Source organism: Musa acuminata, chromosome BXJ1-3 (genome assembly GCF_036884655.1).
Source record: "Musa acuminata AAA Group cultivar baxijiao chromosome BXJ1-3, Cavendish_Baxijiao_AAA, whole genome shotgun sequence".
Classification (NCBI taxonomy): domain Eukaryota; kingdom Viridiplantae; phylum Streptophyta; class Magnoliopsida; order Zingiberales; family Musaceae; genus Musa; species Musa acuminata.
Genome location: NC_088329.1, coordinates 10,571,160 through 10,587,332, shown reverse-complemented (window position 1 = coordinate 10,587,332; position 16,173 = coordinate 10,571,160). Strand labels below are relative to the sequence as shown.

Sequence of the window (16,173 nt, the reverse complement as noted above, 5' to 3'; positions counted from 1 at the left end):
CTTCGGCCGAGGTTTCTCTCCTCGTGTGTTGAGAAATAAGGTCGACGACGACTCTATCAATCTGATAGGATAACCGATCGGTTAGTCTTATTAAATTTAAAATTAAAATATTTAAATCCAAATTAATAAGAATGTATTCATTCATCATATCCTTGCAAAATTTAGTCCATTTCTATGGGGGCATCGAAACCTGGACACATGAAAATTCACCTAACGGGCGATGACAAAAAATCTTATCTGATGGTGATGCCAAAATATTTTACCAAATCAAGAATAACTCGAAAAATATGTTACTAATAATCCCTCATCTTTTTTTCTCTAAGCCTCATCTCTCATCCTGGGGACTCCTATGTTCATCTTGATTAAGTAGAATAATCTCATATGGTTAACAGCTACCTTAAAAGAACTCTGCTATGATCCACAAATACTGAAACCTGGTGGTGCTCAGGTTACAAAGTGTGACGAGCACAGGAATCAGTCCATCTTTTGGTTGACACACCCACCCATCACTCAGTCATCGGCACTATCATCTGTCCACTTGCGAATAAAGGCTACACAAAAGAAAATAATTATGTCATTCATTGTCCAGTCATATTCTTCATTCTTTTCTTACCTCTGATCATCGGCGGATTCAAGCAGTCGGTATCCTATGGGTCAAATGTTCTACCTCTTTATCTTTCGAATTCGAAGCTGTGGCTTTCTTTACACCTCACGGTGATCCCAGCCACTGGCAAGTCGATTAGACTGCGTATAAGCTGGCCATCAACTTGCACTAAAAATTTCAATAGCTTTTTGTCTGATCCTCGCATGGGAGATGCAAGGCACGCATCGTTTTCTCCCTGAGAGAATGCTCATTGGGTGGCAAGGAGAGATGATGAAGTAAAAAAAAGATGCAAAGGAAAACACGAAGCAGATCATGATCGCTAGCAATACATAAGCTAAACAATTTATGTGGCGTCAAAACTCATCATTACCTGCGTTCATGATGTACTGCCATAGTATGGAAGGAAGCTCCTCAGGTCTCTTCTTCTCCCGGGAACAGAACAATGCACTTGCTCTTGGTCCTTGACTGCATGTTTGTTTCTGCAAGAACAACTTGAATCGATATGGCGTTATGCAGATATGGTGAGGGCTTCACCGATGTGACGCGGCGCCGCGCCATACGGAGAACTGATGCTCGACTTGTTAAGTAACCCAAGCAACACATCTGCGGACATCAGCTTTCAGAATTTATAAACAGGACAGACTAGTTTAAATAAACCACAAAAAAGGATATGCTCGAGTTGTTTCCTCTTTCTCTGCTCTTTTACTGGTTTGGTTCTGAGAAGGGACATGAAATTTCAAATAATAAAAGAAACAGACTTGACATGGTCGATTACTCTTTATATGTTTGATAACAAAATGCGCCCAAGAGGTTTTGGATTGAAAGTTTCTAACAAAAGCAGCAGGATGAATCGTCCACTACAAATGTACTATAGAATTCAGTCAAAACCATGCTGCCGTCTCACAGGAACACCAAAGAATACCCTACCACAGAGAAGACAGACGATGAAAATTTTACAAAGGTAACATACGAACAGACCTCACTTCAGCAAAGTCTCCATGGCTTCAAAGAGGAGTGGTGCCATCTCGGGACTCTGTGCCTTAACTGCACATTTCACGCCTGGGACACCAAGAACAGCCGTCAGCTCTATCAGGAATGGAATACCTCGTGGGATCTTGGCCGACAAATACAGAAGCTCTTTGTCTGCATTCCTTCGTTTTGCTACAAAGAATACGTTGGATGCAGTCAAATGTTCAATGGTAGCATCAACGCTATGGATAATGGAGTTTGACAAGTCCGTCCCGACTTCGTTCGACTCTGGCAGGGATTTCCAAGTCTGCATTTGGACGGGTGAGAGAATCATGACTAGCAACTTTACAAAAGCTAATAACATGACTCTTGAAACAGAACCATAGTACAAACCGAAATAGATTAAAAAGGTAATAATACAGAGGCTATCCACTTTTACTGTTCCTCCAAATGCAACATCGACCAGGAAGATGTCAGAAGTGTAAATTTATGAAGTCCTTGGAATCTCATTCAGGTGGACATATCTAAAAGAAGTAGATAGAGAATCTGCTTAACATGTTTAAAAACTCCCAAGATTTCAAAATAAGTTGAAACCTACAGAGGCAACTAGCATAAGGAGAAAACAAAAACAAATTGGGAGGAGTGTTGAAATTCTCCAGCTCACTATTCTACATTGGTTAACCAAGAAACAAGTTCCATTAAAGTACAACAAATCGCAAAAGTGACACCCATTCCCAGCAAACTACCACTCATCTGTTTGAGTTACTGTTGCTAGCAAACCATTCACAACTGTGGGCGCGCCACATGTCAATGGAACTGTTAGTTCCCAGGCTATTTTGGGCTCGCTGCATGGTTTTTTCTTGCCAATGAAAAGGCAATATCAGTAGTTGAATCATGAACCTGTCAATGCTTCTTTATTGTTTCTAGCAGTCTATAGGGATGCGATTCTCCACCTCTTTTGACACCACAAATTGTAATAACTTAAGCTTTAACCAACACATTTATAGGTCTTCCATCAACATGTTGAAACATTTTTTAAATTGCATCCTTGATTCTAACAAAACCACTAACCTTTTTGTCATCTGTTTCATAACACAACCAAAATCATCAATCGATGAAGGATAATTAAGCTTTTCCAGGTGCAATTCCGGGTCTTGCTTGGAACTCTATCTATCCTCCACAATTGGACAATTTTGTTTAGCTATAATTGCATTGACTTCTATAGTAATCATATACTCATCTAGTTTCATAAAATCATATATCAACTGTTACAAGATCATATAATATGAAAAAACGTTTAACACCATACCTCCCTTATCATCTTTCCTCCATGTCCATGGTCTTCACACATCCCTTTAGATTCTTCATATTCCTCCCCGTAGGACTCTTTAAAAGACCTTAAATAATCTATCTAAATTTCCAAATGTTCTCATTTGATCTGATAATCTGGTCTTCACAGAGGAGCATAAGAACTTCTCATATTAATCAGTTTTCTCACAATATAAATTTAATAGCAATATTTTGTCGCCATTTTTTCAAACTCAACAACAACTACTGATTGATTTAGTCCCTTAAAGAACTAAATGTATTCTTCCTCGATGTATAGATGTTGAATCTCCCTCCATTTTGTCACGAACAATCATCGCGCGCCCGCAACGACTCTGTTCAATGAACCGTTCGTCGTTTGTGTTTACATGTACAGCTGCGTGACAGCATGTTTTGGCTTGATTTTATGTCCTTTTGCTTGTAAAAATGTAAGTTCAAACAAGTTACAGCGCTACAATGCGACCGCTCACCGAACCAAGCAAAACAGCACAAAACAGCTTCGTTTTTGCGTGCCACGGGCTGTTTTTTGCAGCCCGCTGCTGCACGCGAAACGTCAGCCATCTCAGCACCCTGGAACCACCAGGGTGGCACCATGGGGGATGGGGCTTCGGTATAGTGTCGGGCGCTGAACAATCTTTCGCAAGTTCGCACGTTACCTTGACGGGAACTTGTTGTCATGCCCGGCACCCGGTGAGCAGTTGTTTATGGATTTGCAGCTGTTCATTCAACCTTCTAAAGTCCTTGTTTTCCTCCTCCCTCTTTTCTCTTGTGCACACAAGGTGCTTGCTGAATTGCTTGTAAAGCTTCCCCTTTTCACGAGACGTCGGGACTTGTCCGTCGCTCATTCTTCGAACTAATCAACTTTCTCTTTTACAGGTCCTTCGGGACCTGCAAGAGGTTGCAAGTGGGCTGATCTTTGCGGACACATATCGCAAGGGCGAGGCGTGACTTAGGCAACGCAAGCTAAGTTCGCGTCTTTGCCGCAAGGGTGCCTCACGACTTAGGCAATTCCAGCTAAGTCTGTGACATTGTAGTATTAGAGCGGGCAAGCAATTCGAGCAAGCAACGAAGGAACTTCGCATTTTCGCCATGGCAAAGCATCATTGCGAATCAAGCAAGACGGGGAAAGCCGGACCCTTGCCCCAAGCAGCCGCAGGTGGGCTGCAAGTGCATACTCGCTCTCATATTGTTGGAGCCGCTCAAGAGGAGCGCGACAGCGAACATGATGAGCGAGAAGTTGGCTACTCTCCGCGAGTAGAGGAGGCGCAATCTGGAGCGCCAACCGGGAAGAAGAGCCATAAGGAGAGACTCACAACGGCGGAAACTCGCTTGGATGTTCTTGAAGCGAGCTTGGAGGAACTCTACTATGGCCAACGAAGGTTTGTTGGGGTAGAGAGCTCGCAAGAAAAAGCTGAGTCCCGGATCAACAAGGTTGAGGCTCTAGTCGACCGATTATCAGATGACACCAAAGACTCCATGCAACACCTGCAGGAAGTCGCGGCGGAACTCACTTCTAGGGTGACCATGCTCACGAGGGCACTGAATGCGGGAGGAAGCAACACCCGCGTTGCACCGGCACAAAACTTGAGAGCACCCGAGCCGCATTGTTATGGAGGTGCCCGAGATGCCAAAGAGCTCGAGAATTTCCTGTTCGACATGGAACAATACTTTCGAGCTACGAGGCTTGATTCTGAAGAAACCAAAGTTTCTGCAGACAGAGTGAACCATCAGCATAAGCCACAAGTGTTGTATAGTATATAAATTCTATGATGTGGATTTGCTCGTACTCATTCCGTAGTAGAGATGCTTGGTATACTGAAACAAACAAATCTGGGCAACAAAATCCACCTTAGAAAAGATATATAAAGCAGTAGTATCATGCTCTAATGATGTTTGCATTGACAGATTCTCCATATAACATCTTATTTTATTTATGTTGAACCAGAGGATAAACAAAACCAACCACATAAGAAAGATCAAGGGTTATTAGAAAGGGGAAGCTAACATTAAATGTCGATCAATCAATTATGAACTAAGAAAAAAAGGGGAAAAATCAAACAAAGTGACCTGCTTGCAGAATCAAGGCCCAGAATGATGCAGAACTACAATTAATGAACCAGGTCGAGATCATGTTTTCACTTAGCATCTTTCCTTGATAATTAAAGGAAACTTGAATAATTTCAACAAGAATAACTTACTTCCAGAAAATTTGCACGCTCCATTCTACCATCCTCACCAAAGAAAACATGCAACGATATCTTGTCATTGAAGTACCAGACTGGCTGCTGATTATTTTTAATTGCGACCTGCAATAGCGTGCTTGGAGGTCCAGGTGAAACATTCTGGAATAAAACCATAGGAAGAAGTGTCCTTGCTGAAGCTTCAGGTTGCAAAGGCGGGACCTAATCATCAACAAAATAAAATGCAAGAAGATATTTTGAGCAATAAGCTCCTTTAGAGCATAGGAAATGGATGTCAAGAGGCTGAAATAGTATCAGCGTGGCTAGTTAGCCCATTAATATCGCTACTTCTATAGCTTTACAAAACAATCACCTGCAAAGGTCCCGCAGCTGCAAGACCAAATGTATTTTTGTTGAACTGTATCATGAATCCATCTAACACAAGTTGCGTATTGTTCTCAAACAGCAAAGAGTAAAATATCTGGCCATCATGACATATAAGCTGTGCACTAATCTGTAGACCTTGCCCAGTAGATGAAGGTAGTAATACAGGTAAGGGGGCTCTGCAGAGACAATCAGAACATTTCCAAAAATAAGCACATCAAGGTATCCAAGATACTAAATATTATGTATATACCAAAAGAATGGGCTGAACTTAGAATTCTAAATCTGTACATCCTTACTCTGAAGGCGTCATTGGCTGGTCTACAGGAACTATAGCATTGTCAAGACCAATCAAATCTCCAAGCAAATCTGGCACAGGTGGAGCAGGTGCAGAGATTGCTGTTGTTGCCGGTGGCTGCTGCCTTGATTGAGCAGGTGAAACAGCAGCTGCACCAGAAGGAGCAGCTGCACCATCAACTGCATGAGAGGGTGACTCAGAATACCCTGTTTCACCTCCATCAGCATAATCATCATCATCTGGTCTAGGTGTAGCTGACTTTGCACGGCTTACAAAAGCATCAGGTATCTTATGATAAACAGAAGAAAGGGTAGCAATGTTTGCAAGAAGTTCATCAAGAAGTGAAGGATCAAGTTGGTTTGAATCATCACTTATTACTGGTTTTTCAGCTAGAACAACATCCTTAGCAGCCTGAAAGAAAGAAATTGATCATGATTACCAAACCATATGGCATCTTATGAACTGAATATCTTAAATTTGTTTCTAATACCTCAGGATCCGTAGAAAGAAGACGCCAATAGATGTATGCACGATCTCGCAAATCAGGATTGTCTGTTTCCATCGTAGCATTATTAAGAACAGCCTATCACATACAGTGGATCTAAATTAGAGTCATAAATGAGACTAACAATAACATCTGAAAGTTACATAATGAAGTCACAAAGTCCCCCACTCTCACGTGTCATGCAAAAAAAAACGAATTTAACACAACAAGATACCAACGGGCATCTTTTTAATAAAAAAGCACTCAGAATAAAATAAGATAAATATATGGCAGATAGTTAAAGATTTCAGTTTTAGCCAATTCAAAAATTTATAAAAAAAAAAGATTGTGTTTTTTTTATAAGAGAACTTGGTAGAAGAAAGGAAGCTCCTGGATAAATGAAATAAAATATTACATTAGCATCAAACCACCATAGCAAGAGTATCAACAAAGTTACTTATCCTTGTCATCTTACAACATGCAAGATGAGCCTAATAGTTAAATTGCTTGATTGAATAAATTTAAACTAAGGTCATTAGGATAGGTTCCCATATAAGCATGCAAAATCTATTACTTCTGTAGTATACTCTTTTACAAGACAAATATCAGGAATTGAGAATCATAAAAACTAATGCCAAATGTACAATTTGTTTAAATATTGTCTAAATCCTTCAATGATCACTTTCAACTCTAGTCCCAGCCACTAATGAATGGTCATGTAGACAATGAGTAGATCTTTTCTTAAGAATGCTCTATTTATAAAACGCGATTTCCCCTTATGCTGGACATTTAGTGAGAAACTGCAATGGCATAAAAACTTAAACAAGTTTTTTTTTTTTCCTTCAAAAAGAATGAGGCAACAATCAACATTCCTCCCTCTCACCAGCCAATAGAAAAGGAAGGAAACATTGCATTGTAGAAACAAGAGTAAGTGTGCCAAACTTGAGGGTAACACTTACTGGTATGATGACATTAGCACATTGCTCCTTTGCATCTCAGGCAACCAGGGGTTTGAGACATGAAATTAGCTAATCCATATGTAAGAGTAAGCCTACACCCTTCCCAGATCCTATATTGGTGGGGGCTTTTGCATTGGGCTTGCCCCCAACTCTGCCAAACTAACTGAATGTATCAAATCAATGAAGCCCAAGCATTCTCACAAATAAAAAGGAAAGAAAGACTTCACTGAATGTCTCCTTCCAAATTAGTAGCAAACGAAGTTGCAATTGTCAATTTACCTATGTGCAGTTGTATGTTACAATCAGTAGCATCTAAGAAGAGTATGAAATTCTACGGAAGTATCATATGATTAATAATAGCCAAATGAATGATCCATGTATTTTGACGTTAGAATTGAGTAATATCTATATCAATAATATTGGTCAAGGTTCGCAATACCGTATCATACCGGTATTTCGACCTGGGCTCGGTACCGGTACGGTACGATGTACCGAGCGATACACCCATGTGCACCTAGCACTGTAGCACTGCTACAGTGTACTGCTACTGTAACAGTGCACTGTACTGCTACAGTGCACTGTAACGGTGCACTGCTGCAGTGCTACAGTGCGGATCGGTACCGGATGGTTCACGTACCGCTGACCTGTCGGACCGGTACGTACCGCCCGTACCGGGCGGTACGATTCGGTATGACAGACCTTCATATTGGAAACTGGTAAAACTGAAATAAAACAAACCTGAATCATCTGCTGTGGGCCTTCAGTTGGCTTCTTGAGGAACAATTTAACAGTTGCAGTGAGCAGCTGCAGCTGTACCAGTGCAGGTTCTTCTGGGAAAGTCTCAAGAAAGCTCTCAAGGAGCTCATCAGCATTGTCAATTCTTTCAGCATATTCACCAATTATCCATATCATTGATGCCTGCAGCAGCAGGACATTTTTGAGATAGCAAGGAAGAACAAACTGGAAACTAACCTCCCAAGTTAAACAAATACCTTAGCTTCTGGTTCATCTAAAGTGTCCAAGCTTTCACACAGTGTTGCAATAATAGACTCATAGCTGCAATATAATATAGAATTATATAGATTGCATCAAGCAGATGGTGCAGACTGGTACTGCAAATTAAGAAGGCAGTGCACAAGGCAAACAACTTGCATCAAGCTAATCAAACTTACGTGTTAGGATAACGTCTGAAGATATCCTTTATGACAATGATAGCTTCTTGCACAACATAATTTACTTTAATCTTTATCAGCTCAAGCAATACACTGATGCACCGCTCAGCAGCTCTGTCTAACTTAATAGCACAACGACCAATTGCACGCACAGCCTTTCTAACAAAGTCTACGTCTACTTCAGTAGCATATTCTTTAAACTCCAACAGAACCTGAAGTGAAGTACATAAGTTTGCAAAGAGGTTCATCACACTCAATTTTCATTCCTTGGAGTCCAAACAAAATATTAAAAAAGATAAAGCTAAAAGAATATAGAAAAAATCCATACTAAATTATCTTAAATGAAAAAATAAAAGACAAAATCAGAACAATAACAAAAAACTTGTACAACAACATCCTAAATATCCAAGTTTATATGCCTTTACCTAGAAAGGGTGACAAAATAACAACTAAATTATATAAAATAAAGAACTTCATCACCATATGATGAACTCGGTACCTGGTCTATGTTCCGATCTGAGGCAAGCTTTATCATGATTTCTAATTTCTCCATCTTAACATATATTGGATCATTATATTTGCAAAAGAAAACCTATAAAAGAGGTGTAAGAAAATAATCCATAACTTCAAGAGAAAATGAAGGTGTAAATGTAATAACTGAAACTTCAGTAAGTAATGCCCATCTGAACTAACCTTAATCTCATGTGCAAGTATCGTAGGCCGTTTCTGTACAATAAGATTGATGTTGCGCAGGGCTACATACTGGATTTCAGGTTCTGCAGAAAGAAGAGTTACCAGAGGTGGCGCCATTTTCTTGCAAAGATTTCGGATTACATCAGTACTAGTGATGAGTTCCATCTGTTGAAGGATCATCTGCACAGAATTTTAAGCCTATGATTGAAACCAGCCAACAAATATACCTCCATCACACTCTAAAACCATTCATAGTCTTTATATATTGGAGAAAAATTCACCATCATATCCTTTTTCATATTTCAAAGTTCATCGTCAAGATAGCTTCAATACAGATGTAATTATGTACTTGAAGAATTAATTGATTTTCTGGATTCTCTCATTGTGTATTATAGGTGAAAGCTAGAACTTTGATATGAAAGAGAGTTTTTTATCTTAAAAAAATCAATCACTACTTTCAGATTTCAATTTCTATCAGAACTAAACAAGAGGATCAGCAAAAAAATTTTGCTCGAAGACACATATTAACTCGCAGAGAATGTGGATAAACATTTTAATGTGAACTTAAATTGGAATCCAGCATTCAGTCTGTCTTAACATCCAAGAAATTGACAAACATTGAGTCCATTAAATATTCATCCAAATACAACTGCTCTCAGTCTTCCTATCATTTACCAGTGAAGCCAACTAACAAGTAGAGAAATATGATTTTTCTTGTGATTGTGTGATAGCTTTGATTATTTCCAGCTCCCCTCAACCTAATGTAATCATAAAAATATGCATAGTTTTCTTATCCCTTTCTTCTAAATTAGAGCAGATGTAGTTAATTTGCATATCCATGTCCATATCTGGTAACATATAGATTTTCCCATAGGCAACTTATCACAGGGATAATATAACTACAATCTATTTCCCTGATCCCTTGCTGGACATGCCATAACAACAATATCCAAAATCCTCATAACAGTAATTTGTTATCCTATCTGACCTAATTGGTATTAGCAATGAACTTTCAGGTGGAAGTGGGTATAATTTCAAATTGTAAGGCTATAAGGATCATTATTGTTATTCAAGACCCATAAAACCATAGAATGATTTAATTTAGGGAACTATCTCTTTGTTACACAAATGTTTTCATTGTAAAAGTCAGTATAATGAATTTCATGCTATAAGCGTACCACTCCTATTTTACAAAAGAAATATGGTTAATAGACTAGAATGATAATATTTCTAAAGGCTTGTATGTTCGAATGATAATGATAATGATAATTTCATTAGGATAGACATATACCTACCTTTACAGCAGAAAGCACAACTGCACAATTAGCATGTTGGAGGCGTGGTGTTACTCGCTCTACTATGTTTTCGGCTTCACGGGCATCAGTTGCTTTATACCTTGATAAAGCATCCAAAATGAAAACTTGACCCCATCTGCACCACAATTAGATTCAGATATTAGAACTGAAAATGTGTTGCTAAAAAGAATAATTAGGCCTCCATATAACATGTTAATCCCATGGATACATGAAAGACCATTTATGTAGTTAGTGCTTACAATTACTGAACTATTATAGATAATAAACAAAAAAGAACGATTTATGTAGTTAGTGCTTACAATTTATGAACAGTTGGTGCTTACAATTGCTGAATTATTATACATGGAATACCATTTAGGAATAGTTAGTGCTTATAATTACTAAATTAGCAAAAAAAAAAAGCCACAGTGCTAGGAGAAACCACCATTTTCAATAGAACTTATCTAAGCGAAGATTGTCTCAATATGTAAAATCCATACAACCAAAGAGCTAAACTTTAATATGATGGAGATCATACATAGAAGGGATGTACATACTATTTGACAGAGAAAGTAATGTCGTGATTTAACAAGAGGAGCTATCACGTGCTCAAATTTGAACCTAAATGTTTGTGTTTGAAATGCTGCTCCACTTTGTCGGATATTTCACCAGACTTGACAACTGTCATGTGAATATTTTTAGTGCTAGCACAAAATATTTTACATAATGTTAAATTCCATATATATATATATATATATATATATATATATATATATATATATATAAGCGTATCAATATTAAAACTCCAAGAAGATGCTATATCTAGTCATATTTATTTATTAGGAATTTGTTTTGAAAAGGTAGGCATCATTTTTCTACATCAAATAAGACTGGACAATCCAATTATGTACAGGAGTAGACCCAGTCTGGACCTCCATTGCACCTCTACTATTTTTGCTCCTCTGCTGTTGTTATGCCCCTCCGTTGCTGCCATTGCTTTGCATAGGCAGCAAAAACCATCCAGGGAGGCAACTTGCCTCGAAACAGGAACATCTTACAGTTACCTCTAACACATTTTGATCAATATAACTTTTTTCGCTACGAAGTCTATATAAAGTATAAACTAAGATTTTTTAGTTCAAACAGTCCCAATATACAATATATGTACAGAAAGAGAATGAATCGTTCTCGGTCTTCCCGTGATAGCAGATCACAACATTCCGAATACATTAAAGACCATAGGTGCCCAGAGCATTAACTCAGAACAAAGCAGACATGAGCATCTACTTGCCAAATCTGAGTAATCGCAAAGGACAAATGTACAACTTCAGGATTTATTTATAAACCCTAGGAAGCATGCAGGCATTCGTTAACAACTGGTGTGCTTCAGTGACCAGGCAGATCGAATCATAGTCTACATATCTTATTCCAATGTGACACATCAAACCAATCTCCCCTGATAACCCGGAAGGAATTTATAAAGTCAGAGTAGATAACAGGCGCAATCACAAATCAAGAACTAGCACAAATGCACACAACTTTTTTTAGTATAAATCCAAAGTTTGCACATTACAGACGGTGAAGGGCAGACAGAGAAGCATCTATAGTAAAAACTATGTTAATTGAATATAGTGGTGGTACTTCCATATAGCAACATCAGTTTCAACAAAGGGAACCATACAACCAGATTAGTCAACATACTAATTCATGTGATACCATTAATTATAAACTTAATGGCATAGACACTTTGTGCTATAATGCCAACATATTGATGCTTACTAATATCAGTTCATTCAGAAGTATTGAATATATAGGTGTATTTGTCCAGTCAGTTGAATTCAGTTTGGTTTAAAGGTGGTGAATATCCAGGATCAATGGATTCATACGTGTCATCTAGACTATACCCAAGATTCACGCGTATGATGGAAAAAATCGTAAGAAGCATGTAGCAAACAGGCATATTGGCCAAAATATGCTCCATGAATATCTTGGAACTAGTAAAAGAGAATCAAAAACTATTCTGGTGACGGACTTACTCAGTGCATTCGTTCAAGGCAGTCAGAAGCTTCGAAAGTGTATGACTAGTAATCTCAAAAATTGGTCGACTACTATTTTCATGGATCTCTGCAAGTGCAGCAACTGCGTTTGCCACTACCATTGGATTATTGTCAGATATCAAATCCTTGAGAGTCTCCAAGAAACCCCTATCTTCCACCAGCTCAGCATTTATATCATATAGTTTAGATACACAAATAGCTGCTGTCTTTCGGACATAAGGATCGTCATCCTGTACAAATGGATTTGCAAGGACTTACATCTCATAATGAAAAATTTAGATGTTGTGACTAAAAAAATGATGGAATGTGCTGAAAAGTTATAGAAGTTGTAGAGAAACAAATATGTAGGTACAACACAAAACCAAAGATACAAAGGGAGTAGAGACAGACACTGGAAAGGTTATAAAATGGAGAAATAGATGAGGACCTTGAGGCATCTCTGAAGGGGATCACACAGATACTCTGTTATTTTGTCAACACGAATGCAACCCATTGTCCTCACAGCTAAAGCTCGAATTAGCGGATTAGGATCTTGAGAATCCTGCAAAAGTCAATGAAATTCACAACCAACAACTACAATATTTATAATTTTTATCCGATGACTAGTACAGAAATGCATTAAAAACACCAACAAATCAACAATAAGCCGCCATGCAAGTCTATCTGGAACAGTTAGTCAAAAGTTTGGCTATTGATGAACAATCCAAACTTCTGAAACCTTTCAAAACATCATGGACGCAAAATGGTTCTTCCTTCGTCCAAGATAATCATCTTGCAATTTAGACAACATATATTTTTACTGTAAAAAAGAGAACTAGGTCCAAATAAATTAGTTCCATTGTAATGTTTATCAGGTTTGTAATCTATGTAGCTGCCCATAGTTTGATATTTTAGCCAGTCCTTAACACATATTGCTAAATGAAGCTAAAATATTGAAGTCAATCATCATAAGCTCCTTTCCCTAAATTTGGAGATAATCTAGATTAAAAATTAAAATAAAGAAATAAATTTTGACTAAAATCTTCTCTATGATATACTGAACAAATCCTGTAAATTTTCTGAAGCAATGACTGCTTGTTTGTCACATGAAAGTACAACAAGTTAAACAGTGAGATTTATACATATGCATCACTAATGATTCGTTCAAACATATGGCAGATCCAAATTGTTATTAATATCAGACCTAGTCCAGATTCTATAAATTATTCCAAGATTCCATTTTCCACCTTCATTTGTAAACCATTAATGTGCTTCAATGTTACAATTACTTGGTTAATAAACCATTTAAACAGAAGTTGGAAATTGCATAAAGAAACAGTGAATACATAAAGTACAAAATTCAGTATTTAAAAGTTAAAAAACAACCATCCTTTAAAACCAAAAGATCAACTTCGATCAATTGCCAGATGAGACAACTTCACCCGACTCGTGAATATAGAAATAGGAAGTGCACAATTTCCTACCTTCACAAATGTATTCACAGCAAGTATGGCAAGATCTGGTTGACTTTTGGCATAGTTTATGAGATACAAATAGACGAGTTTTTTCAGCTCCAAATTTTCCGTTTGCATGCAGTTTACCACATCTGTGAACAATGATGAAACATCTTTTCCAACAGTCATTGCAGCTATAACCTTCTTCACAGCATCTTTCCTCTTATCCTACAGAATAGGTTAGCACAAATCATTATTTCAACCGAATAAAACCAAATAAACAAACAAAAGATTTATAAAAGAAAAGTTCCTGAATGAACAGATAATGTCCTCTTTGTATATCATGGAATCATGTTAACATGCCATATCTAATAGCGAAGAACAACTGGAAACAACAGATCCATACTAACTTTTTCGTAGTGAAGTAGTCGATCATGAAAATTCGTAAATTACTGCTAGAAAAAGAAAAGAACTCCTCATAGGATCATGGTGTTCCGATTAAGTAATTTACTTATAGCTTGTTCACCATGCCCACCATAGTGCATTCGTCTATCCAGAGGGGCTTGCAAGAAAGGAGAAAAAGGACATAGGCATTTGCCTATCCACCAAGTGCACTTTAGTTTTTGTCACATAACTAAAATTGTTGCTTATGAAGTCTCCTCAAATTTAGCCTTTTAAACTCATCCATTTTAAAAACTGAAGTTAGCGAATGACAACTCTCTATCAGTAAGGAACCATGATAAAACTGGAAAGTTAATAATTTCTTTAAGATGCGCTAAAGCAACCAAAATATGTGAGTACAATATCACGTTACCGTCGCAGGTGACTTCAGTACAAACAAATTGGCAATCCCATTCTGTGTATACTAGAGCCTTGAGAAACCAGAAAAAGAAAAGCAACCATATCATAATGAATACATAGCGAATTCAACTATAACGTCCTCAGAATCTTATCTGGAGCCAAACATTCAATTCTTCTCCTCTGTCCTTGTGTACCTAGAGAAATCTATATAAAAAGGGTCAATTCTTCTTAACGCCTCCATTTTCTTGCGAGCATCTACGCCAGTGTTTTGATGAAACAAAGAAAGAAGCAAAGATCTTGTTCCCATGTGACATGTTTGCATCTTTTCCCTAACATAAAGTACATTGCAGAGACAAATCTAGGAGTGAAGCATTAAAACACTTTTCTCATCTCACGATCTTTCTAAATCAAGCGGCAGATCAGAGAGGGAGGAACGAATAATTTCACGATCAAATAGGTTCTTTTCAGCTCATCAATCAAAGAAATGGACCAAAGCTCTTCAGGGTCGCGAAATCCAGCAAGAAAATCCATCAGATGCAAAGAAGGGAACGGAGATCTAAAGGCATCTGGCTTGATCCGTGGTCATTCAAACCCGAAGTGGATCAGATCGAGGGAAGGAGCATACCTTGTACTGGGAATTGAGCTCCTCCTTGAGCTCGGGGATTTCTCCCTTCTTGGTGGTTGAGAAGTACTTCGAATCGTGGCCGCTCATCGCTTCCGCCCCGCTGCCTGCCTTCCTTTCTTTCTCTTCTCGACAGGGAGGGAAGGCGGAGGAAATAGAAGAGAGGAGAGAGAGGCGAACGGCTGGCTTTTGGTCTGCGTGGGAGAGGAGTTGGCCTTCGCGTGAGCGGTCGTGGGTCAGGTCGACAGAGCAGACCGTGAACGGGGTTCAACTCTGAGCCGACGAGTTCATCTCGGATTGTCGATCCTTCAGCGTAGAAGAGGATCGCAAGTACGACAATTATTAGATGATATGACAAAACTTGTTATCGTTGAATGTGTTGGAAAACGAGAATGAATCGATTGATCCAATCAGTTTTTGGATAACCCACATAATAATCAATCGGGTTACATAGAACTAATCCGGTTTTATACTATAATGAAAGATTATTTATTTTTTCATAAATTAAATATTTTTATTATTTATTTAAGAAGATATTTGCACCAATCAATCATGAAATTATTAGGAAAGAAATTATATCGATCTAGTTTGGTGTGATTACCATATCACATGTGTTTATGTTTATAACATTGGTTGATATCATCTTTTTTTAATCATTTGTATACTATTTCATCATTAGTTTAAATATTTTTATATTCTTAAACATAATTTTTTTAAAATTATATAATATATTTTAAAAAATTATATCGATAAATAACCCAAGACTTGACCATATCACTTCCCGATTGGGTAATGATAACCATGCTTTGGAGATTGATTTTATTTTATTTTATTTCACCATTACATGCGATAAGATAAAGAAAGAAAAATTACAGAGAAAATAAACAATACTTAGA

The 16,173-nt window shown here is 37.9% G+C and overlaps 1 protein-coding gene across 1 annotated transcript; it reads right to left on the bottom strand.

Moving 5' to 3' along the window:
• Positions 1-1,345: 1,345 nt before the first annotated feature.
• Positions 1,346-15,590, bottom strand: LOC135622944 (beta-adaptin-like protein C). Its single transcript, XM_065125309.1, has 15 exons — positions 15,281-15,590; positions 13,885-14,082; positions 12,849-12,962; positions 12,401-12,651; positions 10,365-10,500; positions 9,070-9,249; positions 8,876-8,968; positions 8,377-8,588; positions 8,197-8,260; positions 7,943-8,122; positions 6,252-6,344; positions 5,763-6,172; positions 5,453-5,642; positions 5,098-5,301; positions 1,346-1,880 (listed from the first exon to the last, which is right to left on the bottom strand). The coding sequence occupies exons 1-15, from the start codon at positions 15,365-15,367 to the stop codon at positions 1,584-1,586; spliced, it is 2,709 nt and encodes a 902-aa protein (XP_064981381.1). The 5' UTR covers positions 15,368-15,590; the 3' UTR covers positions 1,346-1,583.
• Between the last annotated feature and the right edge of the window lie 583 nt (positions 15,591-16,173).

Excerpts from the sequence above, each read along its gene's own strand:
- LOC135622944 (XM_065125309.1), bottom strand. The coding sequence starts at position 15,367 with ATGAGCGGCCACGATTCGAAGTACTTCTCAACCACCAAGAAGGGAGAA. Across the intron at positions 6,173-6,251 it reads TTCTTTCTACGGATCCTGAG|GCTGCTAAGGATGTTGTTCT; the intron begins GTATTAGAAACA and ends TCTTTCTTTCAG. Across the intron at positions 1,881-5,097 it reads AGCGTGCAAATTTTCTGGAA|ACTTGGAAATCCCTGCCAGA; the intron begins GTAAGTTATTCT and ends GTCCAAATGCAG.